The sequence below is a fragment of the Chrysochloris asiatica genome, unplaced genomic scaffold, assembly GCF_000296735.1.
Source record: "Chrysochloris asiatica unplaced genomic scaffold, ChrAsi1.0 scaffold00014, whole genome shotgun sequence".
Classification (NCBI taxonomy): Eukaryota; Metazoa; Chordata; class Mammalia; order Afrosoricida; family Chrysochloridae; genus Chrysochloris; species Chrysochloris asiatica.
This window is the reverse complement of record NW_006408532.1, coordinates 2695311-2719595: the sequence shown is the minus strand read 5'-3', so window position 1 is coordinate 2719595 and position 24285 is coordinate 2695311. Positions and strand designations below refer to the sequence as shown.

General features: G+C 43.0%; 1 protein-coding gene across 1 annotated transcript in view; it reads left to right on the top strand.

Moving 5' to 3' along the window:
• Nucleotides 1-23621, top strand: part of GOLGA1 (golgin A1) — an 81629-nt gene extending 58008 nt beyond the window's left edge. The window contains exons 10-20 of the mRNA XM_006834970.1: nt 1342-1437; nt 5223-5372; nt 5894-5989; nt 14642-14731; nt 15643-15745; nt 15861-16021; nt 16337-16480; nt 21783-21842; nt 22382-22552; nt 22943-23029; nt 23541-23621. Coding sequence (XP_006835033.1) covers nt 1342-1437; nt 5223-5372; nt 5894-5989; nt 14642-14731; nt 15643-15745; nt 15861-16021; nt 16337-16480; nt 21783-21842; nt 22382-22552; nt 22943-23029; nt 23541-23621 — 1239 coding nt within the window. The remainder of the gene's footprint in view (nt 1-1341; nt 1438-5222; nt 5373-5893; nt 5990-14641; nt 14732-15642; nt 15746-15860; nt 16022-16336; nt 16481-21782; nt 21843-22381; nt 22553-22942; nt 23030-23540) is intronic.
• The last annotated feature ends 664 nt before the right edge of the window (nt 23622-24285 follow it).

Genomic DNA, 24285 nt, shown 5'->3' with positions numbered 1-24285 from the left:
AAGTTTCTTTCTGGTTGTTCTTTCCATTTTTGAAAGTGGTGTATTAAAATCACCCACTATTATTGTGGATTCATCTGTTTCTTTCTTCAGATCTATTAGAGTTTGTTTTATATGTTTTGGCGCTCTTTCATTGGGAGCATAGATATTTAATATGGTTATTTCATTTTGTTCAATTGTCCCTTTAACCATGATATAATGTCCATCTTGATCTATTATGCTAGTTTTTGCCTTAAAGTTTATTTTATACGAGATTTTGAAAAGAATAATTTGTATTAAGATATTTGATCAGGCTCACTTTTCATTTACCATGCATATACCAGATTTGTTTTCCTTATGATCTGAGTTATGCAAAAGTGACTTTAGTGTGGGACTTTGTATGGTAACCCTTCTACAATCTTGTGTGCCTCACGAATAACCAACTGGGTATAATATTTTATATTCAGTTCTTTTTTTTTTTTTTTTTTAATTTTTCTTTCAGTAGCCCTTTCTGAACTCACCAGTTTCTCTATAGAAGAAATGTGGGTGTCTGCTTCTACAAAGATTTGTAGCCTTGGACATCTCATAGGGCAATTCTAGTTCTACTCTGTCCTAGAGTCACTGTGATTCAGAATCAACTTGATGATAGTGTACTATGTTTGACTGTTTTCCTCTTGGCAGCCAGTATTGCTATTGATAAGTCTGAAATCAGGTTAATTTTTGTTCCTTTGTAGGCAAGCTATTTTTTTCTCTCTGAAACCTTTTACCTTTCATTTCAACGTATTGTGTTTGTTATTTTTCTTTTCCTGAGTCGACCTACTTTTGATAGTCTTAACGTTGAACAGAACAAAATGTTCTCTGATTGTCTTCTTGGATATGTTTGATTGCATTGTTGTGATTATTGTCAGTCCATCTAAATGAGGGGTTCCCTCCTTTTCAGTGATTCTCTGCTTATATTACCAAATAGGATGTCCTTTTCTAGGGATGGCCTTTCCTGATGACATGTTCAAAAGTAAGCAATGTTGCCTTTGAAGAAATAGTCTCTAGTCAAACAAATCTAAAGAAAAAGGCTACACAGGCAGGCGCAAGGTGAAACCTGATGAGTGAGGAAAAAGACAAAATTTTTATATAGTTTCATTTAAACTGTATACAACCTTGTTAAAAAAAAAAAAAGAAGAAGACTGGAAGAAAATACAATAGAGTGCTAGTATTTTATAATGATAGACTTAGGAACATCTTTTCTTCTAATTTTAATTTTTTTCTGTAAGAAATATTTCTTACTTAATTGATTTGATTTTTTAAAGTCATTTGTTTCTACTCTTCAGCTTCTTATGATCAGAAACATTTTTTCTGTCTTCCCTTCAGGTGAAGGAACTAGAGCAGAGCTTGCAGGCTTCTGAGGAAAAGTTAAAGCAGACCAGGGAAGTCGTGGCATCCCAGGAGGCTCAGCTCCAGGCCCTTGTAAGTGCTTCCTCTAGCTGCTGCATTCTAAGCCCTTGAAGCTTTCCATTTACACCTTTGTAGCTGTCTGAACTTACTCCTGAAATAGTATGTGGACCTCACCTAACAGTCTGTTGTTGTACTGCATGGGAGCACGTAGGTGACACCAAGAGAGCCAGTCTTGTCTTGCTGGAAGATCTAAGCTACCCTGTGAGCTGGAGTGATTAGCTGAACTCCCACCTGAAATGTTGCTTTGGGGTCCAGTCGAGTTGTGCGACTGATACAGGTGGTATCACAAGGAATGAAACCAGGGGCGTGGGACAGAGTCCAAGCTCCAGGGAGAGGATGTCAAGCACTTGGCCAGTCATCACAGCCTCAGGTGGGGATGTTAAGGTAGAAACTAAAGAAATAAAAAGAACTAACATGTATTGACCACCACCCCCACATGTCTGTTAGTGGTTAGTCATACTGTGCTGACTTACATGTTGCTGTGATGCTGGAAGTTATGTCACTGGTGTTTCAGCTATTATAACTTTTGGTGCACAGGTTATTGCAGAGCTTCCAAACTACTCACAGACTAAAAAGAAGGAATAGGTGGTCCACTTCTGAGGGATTAGTGATCGAAAACCATATGACTAGCAGCAAAACATTGTCTAATATAGTCCAAAAGATGAGCCCCTTGGGTAGGAAGGCACTGAAAATATGATTGAAGAAAAGCTGCCTCAAAGTAGAGCTGACCAATGACATGCATGGAGCAAAATTTTGGGGATCTTCATTTGCTGATGGGGCACAGCTCAAAATGAGAAGAAGCATCCAGTAATTGGAACGTGGAATATACAAAGTATAAATTTAGGAAAATTGGAAGTCATCAAAAATGAAATGGAATGCATAGAAATCAATATCCTAGGCATTAGTGAGTTAAAATGGATAGGTATTGGCCATTTTGAATTGGATAATCATATGGTTTACTATGTCAGAAATGACAAATTCAAGAAGAATAGACTCATGTTCGTTATCAAAAAGAACATTTCAATATCTATTTAAAGTACATACTGTTTGTGATAAATAATATCTATATATCTACAATGAAGACTGGATTCCTGGTTTGACACTGTAGGATAAGTACTGGACTACTGACTGTAAGGTTGGCAGTTTAAATCTACCAACCACTCCTCGGAAACCCTTGAGTCAGGACCAAGTAGACAGCGCTTAACTACAACAAAGAAGACCAGAATACTACTATTCAAATTTGCATAATAACTTCAGAAGTCAGTGATGATGAAATTGAAGAATTCTACTAAATTCTTCAGTCTGGAGTTAATCAAACATGTGATCAAGATGCATTGATCATTACTGGTGATTGAATGTGAAAGTTGAAAAACAGGAAGAAACAGTAGTTGAAAGATATGGCCTTGATGATAGAAATGACACTGGAGATCAATCACAAAGAATTTTACAAGACCAATGATTTCTTCATTGCACATACCTTTTTTTAACAGCATAAATGGCAACTATAAATGGGGACATCACCAGCTAAAATATGTTGTTGTTAGGTGCCATTGAGTCGGTTCCGACTCACACCGACCCTATGCACAACAGAACAAAATACTGCCCAGTCCTGGGCCAACCTCACAATTGTTGCCATGCTTGAGCCCATTGATACTGCCCCTTTTTGCCAGTCCATCTCGTTGGGGGGTCTTCCTCTTTTTCTCTGACCCTCCCCCTTACCAAACATGATATCCTTCTCCAGTGACTGGTCCCTCCTGACAATACGTCTGAAGTATGAGAGATGAAGTTTGGCCATCTTGGCCTCCAAGGAGCACTCTGGATGCACTTCTTCCAACACAGATCTGTTTGTTCTTTTGGCAGCCCATGGCACTTTTCAATATTCTCTTCCAACACCATAACGTAAAAGCATTAATTCTTCTACGATCTTCCTTATTCACTGTCCAACTTTCACATGCATATGAAGTTATTGAGAACATCATGGCTTGGGTCAGACACACCTTAGCCCTCAAACTGACATCTTTGCTCTTCAACACTTTAAAGAGGTCTTGTGCAGCAAATTTGTCTAATGCAGTATGTCATTTGATTTCTTGGCTGCTGCTTCTCCATGAGTGTTGATAGTTGATCCAAGAAGAAGGAAGTCCTTGACAACTTCAGTCTTTTCTCCATTGATTATAATGTTGTTTATTGGTCCAGTGATGAGGATTTTTGTTTTCTTTACATTGAGATGCAATCCATACTAAAAGCTGTGGTCTTTGGTCTCCATCAGGAAGTATTTTAAGTCCTCTTCACTTTCAGCAAGCAAGGTTGTATCATCTGCATATCGCAGGTGGTTAATTTTCCTCCAATCCTGATGCCATGTTTTTCTTCATATAACCCAGCTTCATGGATTATGTGCTCAGCATACAGGTTGAATAAGTAGGGTCAAAGAATACAACCCTGTTGCACACCTTTCCTAATTTTAAACCATCCAGTGTTCCCATGTTCTGTTTGAACAACTGCCTCTTGGTCCATGTACAGATTCCTCATGTGGACAATTAAGTGTTCAGGATTACTCATACTTCGCAATGTTGTCCATAGCGTGTCATGATCCACACAGTTCTGTGTAGTCAGTAAAGCACAGGTAAACATCTTTCTGGTATTCTCTGTTTTCAGCCAAGATCCATTAGATATCAGCAGTGATGTCCTCGTCCCACATCCTCTTCTGAATCCTGCTTGAACCTTTGGAAGTTCTCTGTCAATATAAAATTTAACTCGCATGGGATATCAAAGAGATTGGCCGATGAGTTCCACATTCCATTGGGTCACCTCTCTTTGGAATAAGCACAAATATGGATCTCTTCCCATCAGTTGGCCAGATTTTTGTCTTCCAAATTTCTTGGGATAGATGAGTGAGTGGGTTAGCAGAGTGGCAGTATCAGTGGGCTCAAGCGTGGCAACAATTGTGAGGTTGGCCCAGGACCGGGCAGTGTTTTGTTCTGTTGTGCATAGGTCACTATGAGTCAGTACCACCTCGATGGCACCTAACAACAACAGTGGACTGCTAGAAGAACAAACAAATTCGTCTTGAAAGAAGTACAATGAGAATAATCCTTGGAAGTGAAGATAGAGAGATTTCATCTCACATACTTTGGATATCTTCAGGAGGGACCAGTCCCTGTAAAAGGACATCATACATGGTAAAATGAGCTCATCAAAAAAGAGAAAGACTCCCAATGAGCTAGATTGACATAGATGGCTGCTGCTGCTGCAACAGTTAGCTCAAACATAACAGTGATGAGCGCAGCATAGAACCAGGTAGGGTTTTGTTCTGTTATGCATAGGGTCGCTATGAGTTGGAGCTGAATTGCCAGCACAGATTGCCTATTTGCCATGCCCCAGGCATGTGTTTTCATTTCGTTTGTGTAGCTGTCTTAGGAGGTATTTACCATTATCCTCATTCTTCAGAAGAACTAGGCTCAAAAAAATTAAGTCACTGGCTTATGGTCTCTAAAAGTCCTTGTTCTTAACCACTGTATTATAATGTCTCTACAAGAAACGCTTCAGTTATAGAGGGCAACACTAAATGGGATAATGGAGGGCTGTCTTAGGACAGGATGGTGCTCTGGACTGTCCCTAGACACCCTAAGGATGGAGAACATGACACTCAGTGCAACAGACAGAGCCTGCAGGCAAGGGCCTCAGCAGCTCTCAGGAAAGAGCTACTTCAGTTGGACATCCATGTTGGGGTCACTAGGAGCAGAGGATGGCCTTTGAGAACCACTATCTCTGTGAATAATTATTCCCTGGTATCCCTGCAGTCCAGGGCAAACGAGGAGAGCAGATGTACACAGCAGCAGGCTCTCAGTGCCCAACAGCAATTCACAGAGCATGTCCATGCCCTGGAGGCCCAGGTTGCTGCCCTGGAGAGAGCACGGGCTGCGGAGGAGACAGCCACAAAGCATGAGATGGTGAGTAAAAAGTCAGGAGGAGGCCAAGTAGGGGAGTACCCAGTTCCTGCAGAGCTAGGTCTGCTAGGTAGTTTGGCAGGAATTGCTGATCCCTCTCTGAACTGGGGAACAACTTTAGGGAGCAGTTTTTTTTCTTTCCGACAAAACACTACTCATGAGACTGGATTTTTTTTTTAGAGGCTGTACCTGATTTAACAAGTTGGCTTTTCTTTTTCCTTGGGCCCTGTAGAGACTTCCTGGTGATTTCTGACCACCCTACTAAACTTTTTCATGTCTAAAATTGTTTTTTCCTCTCAAATGCCTTTTTCCTTCCCATGGTTCCCTCTTACTATATCATAGTCGTGAGAATTATTACCTAATTCTCCTGATAACTCTCACCCCCAGCTCCATTCTTATTTTCCACTCCTGCAGTGACAAACAATAAAATGCATTTCAGGTAGAATGTCAAAGAGATTGTCCAGGGGAAATAGGCTAGCTACTTAAGACTTTTCATTTATGTTTATGTTTTTCCACATTTCCAGAGAGAACTAGAGAAAGCAAATACAGCCCTTAAAGAAAGTAAGAATGAATATGAATGTTCTTTACAACTTCACCAACTTGAACTAAAGAAGCTAAAGGTATTTTCATAATTGAAGTAGTTTCACAAAAGTGTTCACATCTTTTATTCATCACATGTATATTTGGATTCTGTATAGTAGTATTTGTAGGTGCTTGTCTCATCATTAAATCCTCTAAGTGGTTCAGAACAATAGTAAGAAATATGCCCATTTTGCAGTCAGTGTCATTAAGATTCTGAGTATATACAATTTGTCCAAATTGATAAAGCTAATTAGAGGTAAAACTGGTCTGTCTGACTTCCGGATCCAAGCTATTTCCTTTCCAGCACAGAGACCCAGCCCTTTCTCTGTCAACAACAGCTGCCTTAAAGCAGTGCTGTCAGAGCACCACTCTTGCTGATTTTCCCAGTCAGACTAGTAAAGCAAGGCTTTAGAAGATCATAAGAACTTCCATTTATTTGTATCAGGAACCATGTACAGAAATGAAGTAACAGGTAATTACTTCAGTTGTTACACTTATTTATCTGAGAACTCAGTGTTTTAATCAGATGCTGCCTCATTTTTCCTTGGGATGAAGAGAAGAGGGAGAGTCTGTCATTTCCTATAGGTATCCATACTTCCCTAACCCTTAGGATGATGGGTCATTGCTGTACTTGTCCAGCTTGGGACTATTGGATAGTGAATGGCAAAGATCTTTTGGCTCGTTGGTAGAGATTTCTGAGATCACACTTAGAACATCCTGCAACTAGTAAGCTTTCAATAATAGCATCTGATTTGTTACTTCCATCTTAATGCATCGTGGAGCATTGTGGGAAACATGTACTTTTGGAGTCAGTTTTTCATTTATTCCTTCAACAAACATTTGAGTGCTTGTAAGTGCTAGACACCACTGTAGGTTTTAGGGATATAGTAATGTACAAAACATACCAAAGTATCTCCTCTGTGGCGTTTATAACCTGTAGATAATAAATAAATGATAAAATGGTAGTAAATGCTATGAATAAAATGGGGTGGAGGAGGAGATGGCTATTTTAAATATAGAAGGTAGGAAGGCCTTAATGATACTTTGAGCAAAAGACCTAAATAATGAGAATAAGCTAGCTTTGTCATTATTTGAGGGAGGAATATGCCAGATACAAGAAATAGGAAATAGAAAGGCACTAAGGCAGAAGGAACTGACTCCACGTCACATAACCACCACAACCAAGGCAGAAGGAAGGAACTTGGTTTTTTCAAAGAACAGCACACAAGCTAATGTGACTGAAGCTTATGTGAACTGGGAGAGAACAGTGGTGGTAGTGGTGGTGGTGGTTATGTGCCGTGGAGTCAGAACTGACTCACAGCGACCCTATACGGGGGTTTCCGAGGCTGTAAATCTTTATGGGAGCAGAAAGCCTCAACTTTCTCCTGCGGAACAGCTTGTAGTTTCATACTGCTGACCTTGCGGTTAGCAGCCCAATTTGTAACCACGACGCTACCAGAGCTCCATAGTAGAGAATGGTAGATAATATTCTAAATATAATACCAAGATAACAAGAAGTGATTTGAGTAGTTTTAGTTTTAAAAGATTACTCTGCCTCCATATAGAAAATGTTCTGTCAGGGAGGCAAGGACAAAAGCAGGGAGAACTTTTAGGAGGTTTTAGTAATCTAGGCTAGAAGTGACTGACTAACATGTTAGTGGGAAGAAGTATTAAGATTGAGGATCTATTGTAGATATGAAGCATTTAGGACATGCCTTTGATTAAAGTGGAAGGAATGAATGAAAAGGAAATTGGAGGTTACTCCTAGATTTGGTTTGTGCAATTTGGGGGATTCTCAATCTCTGTGCACCATGAAGGAGCTTCAGAAAGTTTGTGGAAAAATTCTATTTTAACTCCATTTCCCACAAGCTTTTTGAAGCCCTCTCATATTAACATTTGAGGACAGATACTTCTTTGTTGGGATTGGGGCAAGAGAGATGTGCTGTGCGTTGTAGGATATTTAGTTGCATCCTGGCTCTGCCCACTAGGTGTCAGTAGCCACCCCACTGACAACAACCAAAAAAGTCTTAGACATTCCCAAACATCCCTTGAGAACCTCCCAAACATCCCTTGAGAAGAACCACTGGGACAGTGAGTAGTGGTGCCATTCACTGAGATAAAGAAGTTTGAGATGATATATAAAGAGTAATTCTAAATACAAAGCACAGTGAGAGACCACTTCACCCCCAGTAGGATGATTGTGATCAGTAGGATAACAATGGTGAGGATGTGGAGAAATTGGATGTAGAATTGGTGGTGCAAAGAAGAGGGCAGAGTACTGGGGTAGATGAGATGGAAGGGCTAGCCTTAGATGCAGCAGAGCCATCTCAGTCAGCTCTGTGACCTTGGGCAAGTCACTGCTCCTCTCTGAGGTACAGTATGCTCATCTGTCAAAGTGAGAACTATAGAGCCAGTTGGTTCACATTTGTATAGTGAACAAGCACATGCTTTTTCAAGTCCCTACTTTTGACTTTGATTTCTATTTTACAGATTTTTTTGCTTCCTTTGTTGGGTGTAATTTGTTACTCTTTTACTAGCTTTTTAAGATGTATGTTTACGTCTTTGATGTTACACCTTCATTTCTAATACAGACATTTATTGCTGTTGTGAAGTGTTAGCGAGTCAGTTCCAACTCATAGCAACCCTGTATATTTTTTTTCCAACTGAACACCAAGCTTTTCTGTTCTTTATTTGCCTTTTAAAAGGATCAAAGTTACATAATAGACTATTATATAACACATGTTGTTGTTGTTAGGTGCCATCGAGTCAGTTCCAACTCATAGCACCCTTATGCACAACAGAATGAAACACTGCCTAGTCCTGTACCATCCTCACAACTGTTATTATGTTTGAGCCCGTTGCTGCTGCCGGTATGACAACCCATCTCATTGCTGATACTCCACATTACCAAGACTGTGCATTTTTTGCAGGAGCAGAAGGTCTCACCTGTATTCCACGGTGCAGCTGGTCAGCTTGAACTGCTGACCGTATGGTTCACAGTCCACTGCTTATCTTACAGAGACCCCACGCTCTAGATAGGCATTTAAATCTGTACGATTCCCTCAGATCATTGCTGTAACTACCTCCCTCTTATTTTAATGTTGTGTTTTCAATATCATTCAATTCAAAATATTTTCTAGTTCTTCTGTAATTTCTTCTTTGACTCGTAGTATGTCATTTGCAGTCTAGTTAGGAGATAGAAACCACACTTGTTATTTGAATGAGGAGACGCTATAGAATTAACTAACGTAATTTTTTTAACCTGGTGCTAAAAATAGTAAAATGATATCACAATGGTAGAAACTACAGAAAGCCATTTCCACCTCTAGGACTAAGGGAGCAAAATGAAGAGGCTAAGATTATTAAACTGGGAAATCCAGACCTCTGAGGAGGGGACACTACACTGTTTGGTGATGTCTTGTGGGGAAGGGGACCATGACTGGGTTCTGCTGCTAAGTGCTGGAAAACCAGAAAAGAGGATGCAGCTGCTGCTTCAGGGGAAATTGCCGCTGCGGGGCCAGAAAGTACAGCTGGGCTAATGTTCACCAAGTCAAAACGTGGACAGAAAGGAACAAATTTTTTTCTGTCTCCTCTTACCTGTTATAGGAGTCCTGGTGGCACAGTGGTTAAATGCTTAGCTCCTAATCAAAAGGTCAAGAGTTTGAATCTACTAGCTGTTCCATGGGTGAAATCTATGGACGTCTGCTTCCATAAAGATTGCAGCTTTGGAAACCACATAGGGCAGTTTGCTCTGTCCTGTAGGTCACAAGCAAAGAATTTGGTTTGCTTTAATTTCTTGCTTACCAATCCCCCGCCAGCAGCTCTTCGGAACCCTATACAGTGTCACTTTGAGTCAGAACCAACTCAGTGGCACTTACCAACAACAAATCTCTCTTCAGTACCTCCTGGTGGCAGAGATTAACATTGTTGTAATTGTGCAAGGAGCTCTGGTAGCGTAGTGGTTACGAATCGGGCTGCGAACCTTAAGGTCAGCGGTTCGAAACTACCAGCCGCTCCGCGGGAGAAAGATGAGGCTTTCTACTCCCGTAAGGATTTACACCCTCAGAAACCCGGTACAGGGTCGCTATGGGTCGGAACCGACTCGACGGCACCTAACAACAACAACAATTGTTAAGTGCAGTCAAGTCACTTCTGATTCAGTGACCCTTTATAAGGGTGTCCAAGGAGCTGCTGAAGGGTTTGAATCACCTACCTTGTGGTTAGCAGTCCAGTTCTTATAGTACAGTGCCACACCAGGACTTGAGAGATTAATACAGACCCAACCAAATGAGCAAAATATGGTTTGTAAAGCATTACAAAGCAGAATGTAAAAGAATGGGTGTGGAGACTTAGGACCCGGAGAGAGAGAGGAACTGTATGCGGATGACCAGGGAGCAGGCTTGTGGGGTATACCCTTTGGTTGATGGATGATGCATGGAGGGGATTGTAACCATGGCAAGGGAAATGATATATGACAGGATCGATGTGAAGCTGATGTCCTCCCTTGTAAACTATCACATAATTCACAATAAAACATTTTAAAAGAAGAAGAAGAAAAAAAAAAAAAAGAATGAGTGTGGGAGTGAGAAGCTATGGCTTTAAAACCAGCACACACAAGCTATTTAGAAATGAGCTTAATTTCTAAGCATTTGGGAGATTTTCTGGATACCTTGGATTTCTAGTTTAATACAATTTTAGTCAGGTACTTTGAAGGATGGAGTTGTGGTGTGGAACTGTAGAATAAACATTGGATGGCCAACTGCAAAGTTGCAAACTTCAAACCCACCAGCCACTCCTTAACAACCCTACACAGAGTCACTATGAGTCTGGATCCACTGGAAGGCACTGAACAACAACCAACCACTTGACCTAAAGGACATTTATAGAATATAAATATATTCTGCCAGCAGCAGAATGTATATTCTTTTCAAGTGAGCTGAAATATTTACCAAGATAGATTGTTGTTGTTGTTCAGTACCGCTGAACTGCCAAACTTGCGCCTCAAACTGACCTTGTAGTCCAGTGCGTTATCCTGCAGAGATACACGGTTGGCCATATCCTTCAGGGTTATTGTTCAGTGCCATTGAGTCAGTTCCAACTCACAACGACACTGTATAGGGAAGGAGCAGCTGGTGGGTTTGACCTGCTGACCTTGTGATAAACAGTCCAGTGCTTATCGGATAGCCCATACCAATAGTATTATTCAAATCTTGTTTTTTTTATTTTGTCCACTTGTTCCATCAGTCACTGAAATAATTGTGTTAAATCTTCAACTACAGTGGTGTATTTGTCTATTTCTACTTTTATTTTTGTCGATTATTACCTCCTGTAATTTTGAAAAAGCACTGTTGTTAGATGCACACATACTTAGATTGTTATTGTCTCTGTTTTCCCCAAAACCACTTCCAGCAAATGGATCCCAGGTGCCAGAACTGTTGCCCATGGGTAGCCTGTGGCTCCCAGGTAGTGTGGGCCAAAATACAGCAGTGCCAGCAGTAGACTTTGAATCCCACAGACCTAGCTTTGATGTGGCTCTGTGGCAGTAACACAAAGGTTAGAACCACACAGACTTTGGTTCTGTGTTCCAATCTTGCCCCAACTAAGTGATCTTTAGGGAATTTCTTTTCTTTTCTCTAAGATGATAATCTTTGACCTTCATTACTCTGAGGATCAAGCACAATACAGAGGAAAAGTGCCAGGTGCAGTGCCAAGCAGGAGAGTGATCTGAGTCTTTGCTCCTGCCCTGGGCTGCCTTGTTGGCTTCTGGCTCTTGTTGGCCTCCTGTCTTTAAACATCTAGTAGTCATAAGTACCTTTCATAAACTTCCTGAGAAAAGGTTCATGAGAAGGCTTGGCATTCCTGTGATTCTCCCCTCCTGGGCATTTTGGGTCAGGTCTTCGTAGCTCATCTGAGCCCAAAACATCTTGCTCCTTCTCTTGTGTGATCAGAACCACTCCCTGAACCTGTGTTTGGGAGTAGAATGTAGTTGGGGAACCCTAATGATAATGGGCATTGTCTAAGGTATTCCAGGGTCCCATCCTCAGCTTCTCGAGTTCAGGCTCCAAAATGATCTGTATCCACAAGGGGTGAACGCACATAAATAAGTCACATAAATTCATAACAGTTCCAGGGTAGAGGAGCCAAGATGCTGCTGGTCCTGATGCTGGTGTCTCTGTTAACTAGTTTATACTGGATCAATGGAAAGAAGATTTTTAGAAGGAATTTGGTAGCTCATAAGACTTGTTGGACTGGAACCAGGGGCCCCCTATCAGGTCTGATCTGTTTCTGTATCAGTCATCCTCTTGCCCTGTCAGTCTCCCAAATCTTTTTTTTTTTTTTTAAGTTTTTATTGTGAATTAAGTGATAGTTTACATGGGAGAACATCAGCTCAGCTTTACACTCATCCTGTCATATTTCATTTCATTGCAATGATTACAGTCCCCTCCATGCATCATCATGCAACAGTATTTGCTTCTATTCCCTTTGGTTGGTTTTTTTTTTTGGATGTACACCACAACGCTCAGGAATATGTAATCCTTCAAACAACCAAAGTGCATACCCTGCAAGCCTGCCCCATGGACGCCAGCACATAGCCCTTCTCCCTCCATAAGTCTAGCGTTCCCAGCTGCTCTATCTCTCTATGTCATTATCTCTGCCTCCATCTCTGGCATCGCTGCTTCTCTGGATAGGATCCCATACTCCACTCCCACTTTTCTCCCTTTATGGTCCCAGGGTCCTCTGCTCCTGGATTGCAAGATCAACTACTCCCTTCTTTTTGTTACAAAACGTCTGCCTTTACATTTGCAACAATTGCAGTCAGCCCTGATAACAATTACTCACTATTGAACCACAAGAGTCTTATCCCCATCTCCTTTGGCCAGCCCTGTCCAGACAGGTTGAAAACCACTCAGTGGAGATTCTACCTTCCCCCACACCCTCTAAAACTAAACTCCCTCTTATAAACTTGTAAGCCAGTCACTTCGTGCTTTCTAAACCCCCCATTTTAGATAGCCAATGTCTAAGTTGCCCATTCCTATCAAACTTGTGTACAGAAGGGGTGGAAATAATCCTTGCAGTAAAGATTCCTTCCCTCTTTTAAGCTACTACATCCATAAGTCTAGGTCAAGTTCATCAAATTGTAGCGGATTACACTTTTTTTTTCTTCTTTCTTCCTCTAGTCGAGTTCTGATCATCTGTCCATTGAAGCTAGGTCACATGGGTACTATCTGCAAGTATGGGTGTTCTTGTGCATCTCCCATTACTTCGTATCAGCTGGACACTTCACTCTCTGCTCTATCCCTGTGTGGCTGTGTCCCTGTCCATGGGCTCAGGAGTCCCCAGATCTCACCATACTGCTGGCCAACCAGGTCTCTCTCCAGGTTGACAGGAGTCTATTGAACATGGTTGGACTCAGCCCACATCTACATTGCTGCTTTTCCCCTACTTCTCTTTATCGGTAGACCAGCGTGGTCACCAGCAAGATTACATGCCTACCTGCTCACGTATTCTCATTCCCTTCTCCTCGACCTTGTTTCTTCCAGATTGGGTGGACATTGCCACAGCAGCTCAAGCTTGGAACATTCCAGCTTAGTGACTCTTAAGGAAAAGAGGCCTTCTCTCCCTCACCTTTACCATATGAAAAGGATTCTGGTACAAAGAAAGATTCTGGATTTTGATTGGCCCATGTTTGTGACTAAAGCCACTTTCTGGGCATATTCCTGTGGCCAAGAGGCTGAGAGACTCTGATTAGCTAGATTCAAATCACTTGTTTATCCCTGTAGCCATAGGTGAGGTATCATGATTGGCAACCCTACCAGAACCCTCACTCTCATTACGAGTGAGAATGGGAAATAGGAATGATGACGGTTACCCAAAATAGAAGGGAGACTCTGAGTAGATGCTCACCTCATGTTTTCTCTAGGACATCACCCTGACCAGTATACAGGCACCTAAAATGTCATATGGTTCATCTGGGGCTAGATTGGCAGGCATGGGCAGTAGTATCAGGAAAGAGGGCTGGTATTGTGTTGTGTGAAAGAATATTCCCCATGCTCTAAAGAAGGCCAGGAAGACAGCCCTGCTCATGGTTGAAAGTATTCTGGGTGTTAGAACCGTATATCCAAAGGCTCTGGCTCTAGCTCATACAGATACTGATTTTTAATTTAGCTGTGCCACTGACTAGCTCTAAGACATTGGGCAAAATACTTTATCTTTCAGAGCCTCAATTTTTTCTCACATAAGATGGGATGAATCAGTAACATTTTTCCCTATTAAGCGTTCAGTAATTGCTTATCATTGCTTCTTTAACTGATTATTCCTGTATACCAGTGAATTCACAGGAGCCTGAGGCTCTTTCTTCCTGTTTTGTGTTGATTTCACTAGACTAGCTCTTCAAGTTCTGGGTACCCACTCTCCTAGCCTTGGCCTGAGTACTGTCTAGTGTGCTCATGAACTGAACAGTCCTCAGTGGTATGCCCATTTCCAGAGAGCTCAGTGTGTTGTCCTTAAGGACAGTTACCAGAGGCACCAAAGGCACTGCAGCAAGAGGGCAGCCTGGGAACCTAGAGAAGCAGGAAGAATGTTCATTTAACCATTCAAGATAGTACTGCCTCTGTCTCTGCGAAGCATGCAGGTAAGAAAATGAGAACTGGGTTTCTGGGCTCAATCTCCTACCTTTTTCTGGATTGTAGGAAGAGTGTGGCCAAAGAGAAGTTGTGAGTGTGGCGATGGCTCAAGCCCTGGAGGAGATGCGGAAACAAAAGGAAGAGTTCCAACAACAGGTTGGTCCCAGGCAGGGGGGATGGAGGACAGAAAGAGGTCCCATCTGTCCAGGTTAGGGAGTAGACACAGTCTTAGGGATTGTGGTTCACTGTGTGATTCCTATGGTGTACAGGAGGGAGGGAGAAATGTTACAAAAAGCCCTCACCCTAGAGGATGCCTTTTCTGATTTTGACAGTCAATTATTGTTAGTTATAAACACCACTTGGAAAAAAGTCCATACTTGGTACCTTCTGGGCTCTAATTCTGTGAGGTATTCCAGTGCCTTCCACAGGTCTGGAAACTACAGTCAGGCTGCCCAAACACTTTGGGTTGAGCTATTGGCAGGAAGTGCGGGAGACAGGTTCTGTGTCAGGTCCCAGATCTTCTAGTTAATGAACTAGAAGATGTAGCCATAAGTCCTCAGAGTCACCTCTGAGAAGCACTCTAGGATCATCGTACCTTTCAGGAGTGGTTGGTGCTCAAACTGGTCTTGCAGTCCAATGCATTATCCCACAGCACCACACCAGGTCAAATGCCCACCAGTTGCCAGGCATGACACAGGAGTGGTTGGTGCTCAAACTGGTCTTGCAGTCCAATGCATTATCCCACAGCACCACACCAGGTCAAATGCCCACCAGTTGCCAGGCATGACACAGATGGAAATGATGGTGATGACTTCTCTATGGAAGGCTAGACAGAATAGTTATCTGTGACTGGCCCCCTGCAGGGCAGAGGAGCAGTGAGAAGTGATTGTCCCTGCCAAGGAGGACTGAGTTGTGCATATTTATAGATGCTGGGGTTAGCTTGGGCTATATTCTAGGCCATAGGCTTAAGGGAGGGATTCATAGGTGGTGGGAAAAGTAGAGATTCCTTGAGGGAGTAGGAGTTACTGCTGCTAATCTCCCCTCATGTCCATTTTTCTCTCTGGAAGGTTGCTAACCTCACAGCATTAAAGGATGAGAATGAGCAGAGTCTGCAGGAAAAAATTGAAGTGATTCTCCAGAAAGAGGAAGAGATTCTCCAGCTAAAGAAAGGTGAGGAGCTGCCCCTAACAGAGCATGCTCAGCTTTTGCTGCCCTGAGACTCAGCCCAGTCATGGGGCCATGTGGGGTCAGCTCACTGTATACCCATGCCCTCTGCCCGGCCTAGGTCATGACTCTGCCCTGCTGCAGATACGCCAGCTGCAGAGTGAGCTGGAGGCCCCAAGGAGTGTGAGGGCAGAGGAGCCTGGGGCAGCCACTGCCCTGGAGGACCCACAGAGGCTGCCAGGCCAGGAGCCAGGGCTGGCTCCCTCAGTCAATGAGACTCACGTAAGTGCCATCTGTGCTGCTAGGCCCTGTGGTGGGTCACCGCTGTGTGCTGTGGCTATACCTTGGGGGAAAGCTGTGGTGTTCAGTGGCTGGGGGATCTTGAGCTTGTAAGGCTTTATGAGTCCACGGTGTGTGACAGCACCTCGTGATGTTCCCTTCTGAGCAGATATGTTGCATGGAAAGCTAAGTGTTCTTCTGGAAGGCACTAAACCAGGTTAACTGCCCACCATGTCTGGCTCCCCCTCCCCGTGTGCCTGTGAGTTAGTTTGCACATTAGCTGCCATGAGTCCTCAACCTTCTGCCACCACCCTGTAGGTAAACTTGAAGGCAGTGAAGGACCCTGTGTACCAGCTTTCAGCTGCAGAGGGAACACCAAATGGTGAGATCGGGACCATGGCTCTAGGGCAGCTACAGAAGGAAAAACAGGACTTGGAGCAGCACCTTGTAGAGAAAAACAAGGTGAGGAAGTTCTTTACCTGCCTGCTTACATTGCCGCCCTTCCCCATCCTGGTGCCTTAGTAACTCAGTTTCTTATTAAAGGGCTTTGGAGGTGCCTGGGCACCTCTTGAGGGTGATACTACCCCTTTCTTCAAGAGGACTTCTGTTTAATTGATGTGTGGGCTTCCTTTCGCATCCTCCTCTCCACTCTCCCCGCCCCAGCCCAGTTGAGATGGTGAGAGTGACCGAGTCTGAGAGCCTGAACCATTCTCACATGAAGGTGCTCCATAACTGCCATGTGTGCTTTCTGGTGTTCTCTAAGGTTTAATAAATGTCATGGTTCTGCCTAACCTGCTAGGTCTCTGCACCCCTAAGTGCAGGATCTCATGTGATTCTGACTTCTAATGTAAAGTTGAATGGCTGGCTAGCTTTAGTTCTGGCCTGAAATTCTGTCCCAAAATTGTGTGTATATAATTCTTTCAGATCTTTAAAAAAGAAAGATGGTTCATATTTATCCTCTCTCTCTCACTCTTACTCTCGTTTACCTTTTTATTATAAAATATAAAATGTAGATAGAAGAGTACACAAGACAAAATTGTATGGCTCATTGAATGATCCAAAAACAAACACACATATAAGCACCCCCTTGGACAGGAATCACAAGTTAATCAACAGCCCAGCATCCTCAGCGTGCCCTCATAGTCTCTGTCAGTGACCCCTGTCCCACTTTTGTGGAAATTACTTCCTGGATTTTCTCTCTGCTTTTACCACTTAATCTTGCATACCTGAAAACGAAGTATAATTTTGCCTGCTTTTCAGTTTCATGTAAACTCTACACCATTACCTGCCATCAGTCCCTCTTCTGTCCTCATTATCCTTACATCTTTATTCCTCTCTTAACCCAACTGATGCCATAGTCCTTTGTCATAATCACCCTCACTTCTCTGGCCTCTCTACTCTTCCTCATTTGTTAAACCCAGCTCTTGCCTACTCTGCACCTGCAACTATGGAGTCAAATGTAGCTGGGGAATGAATAGTTACACTGACTTGTCTCCCTTGAAAGTCAGAAGGACTACCCTCTAGGTAGCCCCAGTGCCACCCAGCAACCCTGCCACATTTAGAGAGACCTTTTCTTACCACTCCTCTTGATCACAACTTCATTTCTACCATCTCTAACTTCCTCGGTCTCCAGTTTTCCCCTCACACTTCCATTGATATCCCTGCATTTTAGTTCACTGAGAAATTAGAAACAGAAGTATTTCCATATACCTTGGCACCCTTGGCCATACCTGCCTTTCTGTTACTGTGTTGAACCGTCTGCACAACCTCTCCCCCATGCATTACATCCCTTGCTGCTCCTGCTTTCCTCCCTGTCCTACATTATCATTTCTCTCATTCCTGGGTCATTCCATTCACTTACAAGCATGCTGTAATATGAAGCATCTTACAAAAGCACTCTGAACTCAGTCCTTCTCTAGTTACTGTCATATTTCTCAGCTCTCCTCCATAGCAAAACTTGCTGTATTTGCTGTGTGTCTCTATTTCCACGCCTCTTATGCTCTCTTTAATCCAGTCCAGTAAGGCTTTTACCTCTACCACTGCACCACTGCACCACTGCACCACTGCACCACTGCACAGGAAAAAAATGTATCGTGATCAGTGCCATTGACTGATAATGAATCTCTCCATCATCCTTATTCTCATCTTGACTGCTTTTTCTCTGTCTCCTCTGATGGTTCAGTTCCCTGTCCCTTCCTCCAAACCTAGTGGTCCAGAGCTTGGTCCTCTTCTCTCAGTCACACACAGTGCCTTGGCAGTCATACCCAGAACTGTCTACTGCTACCTCCACTCCCAAGAACTATAGACTCTTGGGTCTGCCTACTCTACAACCAGATGTCTACAAGGCATCTCAAACATGAAACACCCTGAAGCAAGCTTCGGATTCACCATGTCTCCCTGCTTTCTTCTGCTAGTCTTTCCATCTCAGTAAATGACAGGAACTGTGAAGTTAACCGTAATCCCCTTCTTTTTTGACAACCAACATCCAAAATATCAGCAAATTCTTTTGGCGCTTCCCTCCAACTCCACACAGCCTCTCTTTACCACCTCTGCTGCTCCCTAGTCCAAGTCATCATCATCCTGTCTCTGGAGATTGGTATTAGTCTTCTGATCATTCTTCCCATCACTCGTCTGCCTCAGGCCTCAGATGACTTCCTAGCTTGATAAAAGCCAGGGTCTTTGTTGTTGTTGTTAGGTGCCATCGAGTTGGTACCGACACTTAGTGATCCTATGTTGTTGTTGTTGTTAAGTGCCATCGAGTCGGTTCCGACCCATAGCGACCCTGTACAGGGTTTCCGAGGGCCTATGTATAACAGAACAAAACACTGCCTGGTCCTGGGCCAGCATCACAATTGTTGCCATGCTTGAGCCCATTGATACTGCCCCCTTTGCCAATCTATCTTGCTGCAGGTCTTCCTCTTTTTCCTTGACCCTCCACCTTACCAAACATGATATCCTTCTCCAGCGACTGGTCCCTCCTGACAGTATGTGCGAAGTATGAGAGACAAAGGTTGGCCATCCTGGCCTCCAAGGAGCACTCTGGCTGTACTTCTTCTAATACAGATCTGTTGGTTCTTTTCGCAGCCCATGGTACTTTCAGTATTTCTCCTCCAACACGATAACTCAAAAACATGAATTCTTCTATGGTTTTCCTTATTTACTGTCCAGCTTTTACATGCATATGAGGTTATTAAAAATACCATGGCTTGGGTCAGGCGCACCTTAGTCCTCAAACTGATATCTTTACTCTTCAACGCTTTAAAAAAGTCTTGTGCAGCAGATTTGCCTAATGCAATAAATATGTCATTTGATTCCTTGACTGCTGATTCTGTGAGTGTTGATAGTGGATCCAAGAATAATGAAGTCCTTGACAACTTCAATCTTTTCTCCATTGATAAGAATGTTGTTTATTGGTCCAGTGGTGAGGATTTTTGTTCTTTACATTGAGATGCAATCCATACTGAAGGCTGTGCTTATTTGATCTTCATCAGTAAATATTTTAAGTCTTCTTCACTTTCAGAAAGCAAGGCTGTATCATCTGCATATCGCAGATTGTTAATGAGTCTTCCTCCCGATTCTGATGCCACATTTTTCTTCATATAACTCAGCTTCTCAGATTATTTGCTCATCATACAGGTTGAATAAGTATGGTTAAAGAATATAACCCTGTCGCACACCTTTCTTAATTTTAAACCATTCAGTGTTCCCATGTTCTGTTCGAACAACTGGCTCTTGGTCCATGAGCACAATTAAGTGTTCTGGAATACTCATACTTTGCAATGTTGTCCATAACTTGTCATGATCCACAGTAGTCAGTAAAGCACAGGTAAACATCTTTTTGCTATTCTCTGCTTTCAGCCAAGATCCATCGGACATCAGCAGTGATATCCCTAGCTCCAAGTCCTCTTCTGAATCCACCTTGAACCTCTGGAAGTTCTCTGTCAATGTATGCTTGCAGCCATTTCTTTAGTACCTTTAGTAAACTTTACTCGCATGGATATCAAAGATACTGTCATATGATTTCTGCAGTCCGTTGGGTCACCTCTCTTTGGAATGGGCACAAATATGGATCTCATGGTCACCTCATTCCCCATCGCTTCCTCTCAGCCATAATAGCCTTGTATTTCTGTGACTGTATCAAGCATCTTCCCACACCCCAAGGCCTGTTCGTTTTCAGAGCCTTCTGTCTAAAAGGTTCTTTCTACCTGTTACCCCTGCCAGTGCCTCCCGTCACCACAACTTCCTACCTCCCCTTTACCTTGCTGTCTTTTTTCTTCATAGCTTTTAATACCTTCTGGCCTGATGCATATTTGTTGACTTTTTACCTCATCAAGGCAGATATCTTGTCCTTCTTTGTTTGTTGCTATTTTCCCAGTCTCTAAGAATTTCTGGCATATAGTATGATCTAGGTCAATATTTGCTGAATGAATTAATGAATGAGCAAATGATGAACAAAATGTAAATAACTAAGTACCATTTTATAAACCTTGGTGTGATAGGAATCGTTTGAATTTTATGTTAATTATGAAACTATAAAAAACTGTCTTGGTTCTCTGACTTTGAGAGACAGTCCACTAAGTCACCTTTTCTAGAGTGTCTGATGGTACCCTTCTCTCCCAAAGCTTATCACAGCTCTGTTTAAAAGCTAGACCCTAGTTACTGTGCTCACAGGTTATGGTCAGCAAAACTGTAGAAATTCTTATAAAAACTATTCAAAATTCTACTTGCTCCATGCAAGAATATAAACATAGACTAGAAATACTTAGTAAAAGCAATTTTTTGATATGTTACAGTTGTGAGACTTTGGAGAAAATTTACATTTTTTCCTACATTTCTATGATTATATATTGAATTTTTTAAATCGGGAAAATGAAGTTCAGTATTCCTAGTGACTAATTGTTGTTGTTGTTAAGTGCCGTTGAGTCAGTTCCGACTCATAGGGACCCTGTGTAGGGTCCCAGAGGAGTAGTTGGTGAGTTTTAACCACCAACGGTACAATTTAGACTGACCTTACCATCCAGTACATTACCCTGTAGTGCCACACCAGAACTACAGCGACTAATAGAATGTGTAATAAATTATACCTCTTGTTGCTAAGTGCCATCAAGTCAGTTCCAACTCATAGCAGCTCTGTATAGGGTTTCCAAGGAGTGGCGGGTCGATTTGAACTGCTGACATCAGCAGTCCAGTTAACTTATCCTCCAAAGTCATGCCAGGATCTTATACTTAAGGTTCATAATATTAATAATAAACTCACTAATGAAAAATAAATAAAAGATACAAAAGCCCATGTTGGTGAGATTATGCAGAAAAACCATGATATTTTACACTGTTCCAAGTTGGCATTAGCAATTATGGTATTTAAGGAGAGCCATGGCGATGAAGAGAACCATACATTTGCCTTAGTCATCTGCCTTAGGATCCTAGCAAAAATAGAATTCTAAAGGATAAAACACATTGTATATGGATGTTTATAGCTGCGCTCTTCATGTGGCAAGGACTAGACACAATCCTGTGACTAAGACCCTGGGTTGAGCAGCAGTGGGACTATTCAGAGATGGCATGGACAGTTTGACAGCATACATGGCTGCAAAATCACATGAGAAAAGCAGGGTCCACAGTAGCACATGGGTATGAAAACTGCTTGGAACCTCTCAGGACAGGGGCAGACTTTTAACAGGTGGGGTGAGGGTACCCAAGGGGTATCTTTCTTTTGTGAAATGTGCATTTAACAAATGACTTTTTGCTGTGGGGATTATCTCAGGTCATAAAGCAGATGCAGCAGAGGATGCTAGAACTTAAAAAGACTCTGCAGAAAGAACTGGTGAGTGCCTGAGCAGTGGCCAGCTGAGACTGCTGAGCCCCTCCTCTCTGTCTGGTCCTCCTGGGCTCCCTCCCTACCTGATGGTGCCCTTCTCCCCCGACGATGATGGTTCTGTGATGGGCATGTGCCCTCCTTCTCTGACCCTATGTCCACATCTGGAAATGGAAATGCTCCCTGCCTCAGGGGCTTGTTCTGAGAACAGCGCAGGTCCTATTGGTGTCTGGCCCAGACCAGGATGCGAGCAGCATGTCCACTCCTGGCTGAGCTGTGACACACTGCCCTGGGGCAATATGTCCTTGATCTGGATAAAGGAAATGTCAAATGACCTCTGCCTTCTCTCAGATGGCAGCCTCACCTGGAGATGCTGAGTCTGCCTCAGGCTTTGGTGTTTCCTTCCCACGTGGGACCCTTTTTGCCCTGTGATGTGTCAGATGTAGCATGGAAACAGCAGTTTGGGTCAGGTCACCTTTCTGTGGCATGATGGTTAAACCTACCTTGAATTAAGGTTTATTGTAGCATCTTTCCATCGACTTTTTCAGAAAATCAGACCTGATAATGAGCTTTTTGAAACCCGGGAGAAGCCTGGCCCCGAGGTGGCAAACTTGGCTCCATCTGTCACAAATAATGCTGACCTGACTGATGCTCGGGAGATCAACTTTGAGTACCTGAAACACGTTGTTCTAAAATTCATGTCCTGTCGAGAATCCGAGGTAAAGGGCTCTTGCATTGGCTTTGGGTATTGAGTTCTAACTCAGGGCCTGGCATATCTGTCCCAGCTATGTTCCCACCCAGTCTACTTCTCTCTCCCCTCACCCACATTCCAGGACCTTAGTCATGTCTTCAACTGAGCATCCAGCAGTGAGTAGAGGGTGGGAGAGGTGGGCTCTACTCCTTAATCCTGACCAGGCTGCTATGGCCAGAGGGTTGGGACTGGTTCTGCCTGTCCCAGAAAGATGGATGGGAAAAAGAGACCTCACTCACCACCCAGTCCTTGTCAGCCAAGTCAGGAACAGACATCAGGAGCAGAAACAGAGGACATTCTGCCATTTAGCCACCTGACTCCTGCCACCAAAGCCCATTCAGCAAAACTTTTGTTTCAGGCTTTTCACCTTATAAAAGCCGTGTCAGTGTTGCTAAACTTTTCTCAAGAAGAAGAGAACATGCTCAAAGAAACACTGGAGTATAAGGTAGGGTTCCCTGATCTGCTGTTGCAACCTCCCAATAATGTAATTAGCAGTCCCAGCCCAGGCAAAGGAGTCTGCCCCTCAAGGCAGGTAAGCAGCCAGAGCTGCATTGTCTGCTTAAAAGTTGCTTTTGGATCATGAACTTGGTTCAGCCAATATTAATTGAGGACATGACTGACCAGCAGGCCCGTATAAAGCATTTCCATTTGTATTACTTCATCAATAGCCCACATCTGGCCCAATGCCCAGACTTTAAAAAAAGAAAAATGTTCAAAAAGTAGTTGCATAAAACAGTAATTAAAAATAAGGAAAAACCTACCATTTCAAAACCTTATTCCTGTCAACTCCCATACTTAAGAGTGGGCTCTTGGCCCAGCAGACTGATTTACTGGAACCATCTCATTCACCTCTGTTTGTAGCCAGAGTCAGAATGTGTAGAGAATGGGATAGGGACGCCCAGGGATGGGGAGGGCACTAATTCTCATCTCAGGTGCCTTTTCTGTTTCAAATACAGATGTCGTGGTTTGGATCCAAACCAGCTCCCAAGGGCAGCATCCGGCCATCTATCTCAAACCCTCGGATACAGTGGTCCTAGAGGGAGCTACCCAAGGATGGAGCTCTATAGATTGACACTTTTTCTGTGAAAAGAACAGTGACATACGAGTCTGGGTGGGTTTTTATCACCGTATCTGCAGTATTTTGTACAAGAGCCTAAACACTGTTTACAAGTTTATAGGGCCCACTTTCCTGCAGACTGACGTGAACGTCAGGAGGTAGCTGATCCTGTCATTCTGGTCACTAGGTTGGAGGGTCTCAGAACTACCCTGTTTTGTAATTTCCACAGTGCTGCTAAGATCCTAGCTCTGGCCAGCACACTCATCTACACCTGAATCTTAACACCTCTAGTTCAGGCTGTCAGCATCTGTCAGTGAGAGGCAACCAATCCATCATGTAGGGATGCTGCTGGAAGAAGAGACCATCCTGGGAAGTGGGGCCTGGCAGGCCAAGCCCACCTGCTTCTGCTGCAAACAGCCAACTCAGTAAGGGTGTTCTTTAAAATCCCTTTTCCCTGTTAGCATGGTTGGCTTCAGTTGAGTGGGAAGTGTCTTCTTCACCTTTCCTCTCAAGAAAACATGTTATCTTGTTGCTGAAACCACCTAGAACTTGAAATGTGCACCTCTTTGAGGTACTCTGGGGCCAGTGTGGATTAATGAATGTGCAACATTCAGATGGTATCTCATTTTATTTAAAAGAAAGCT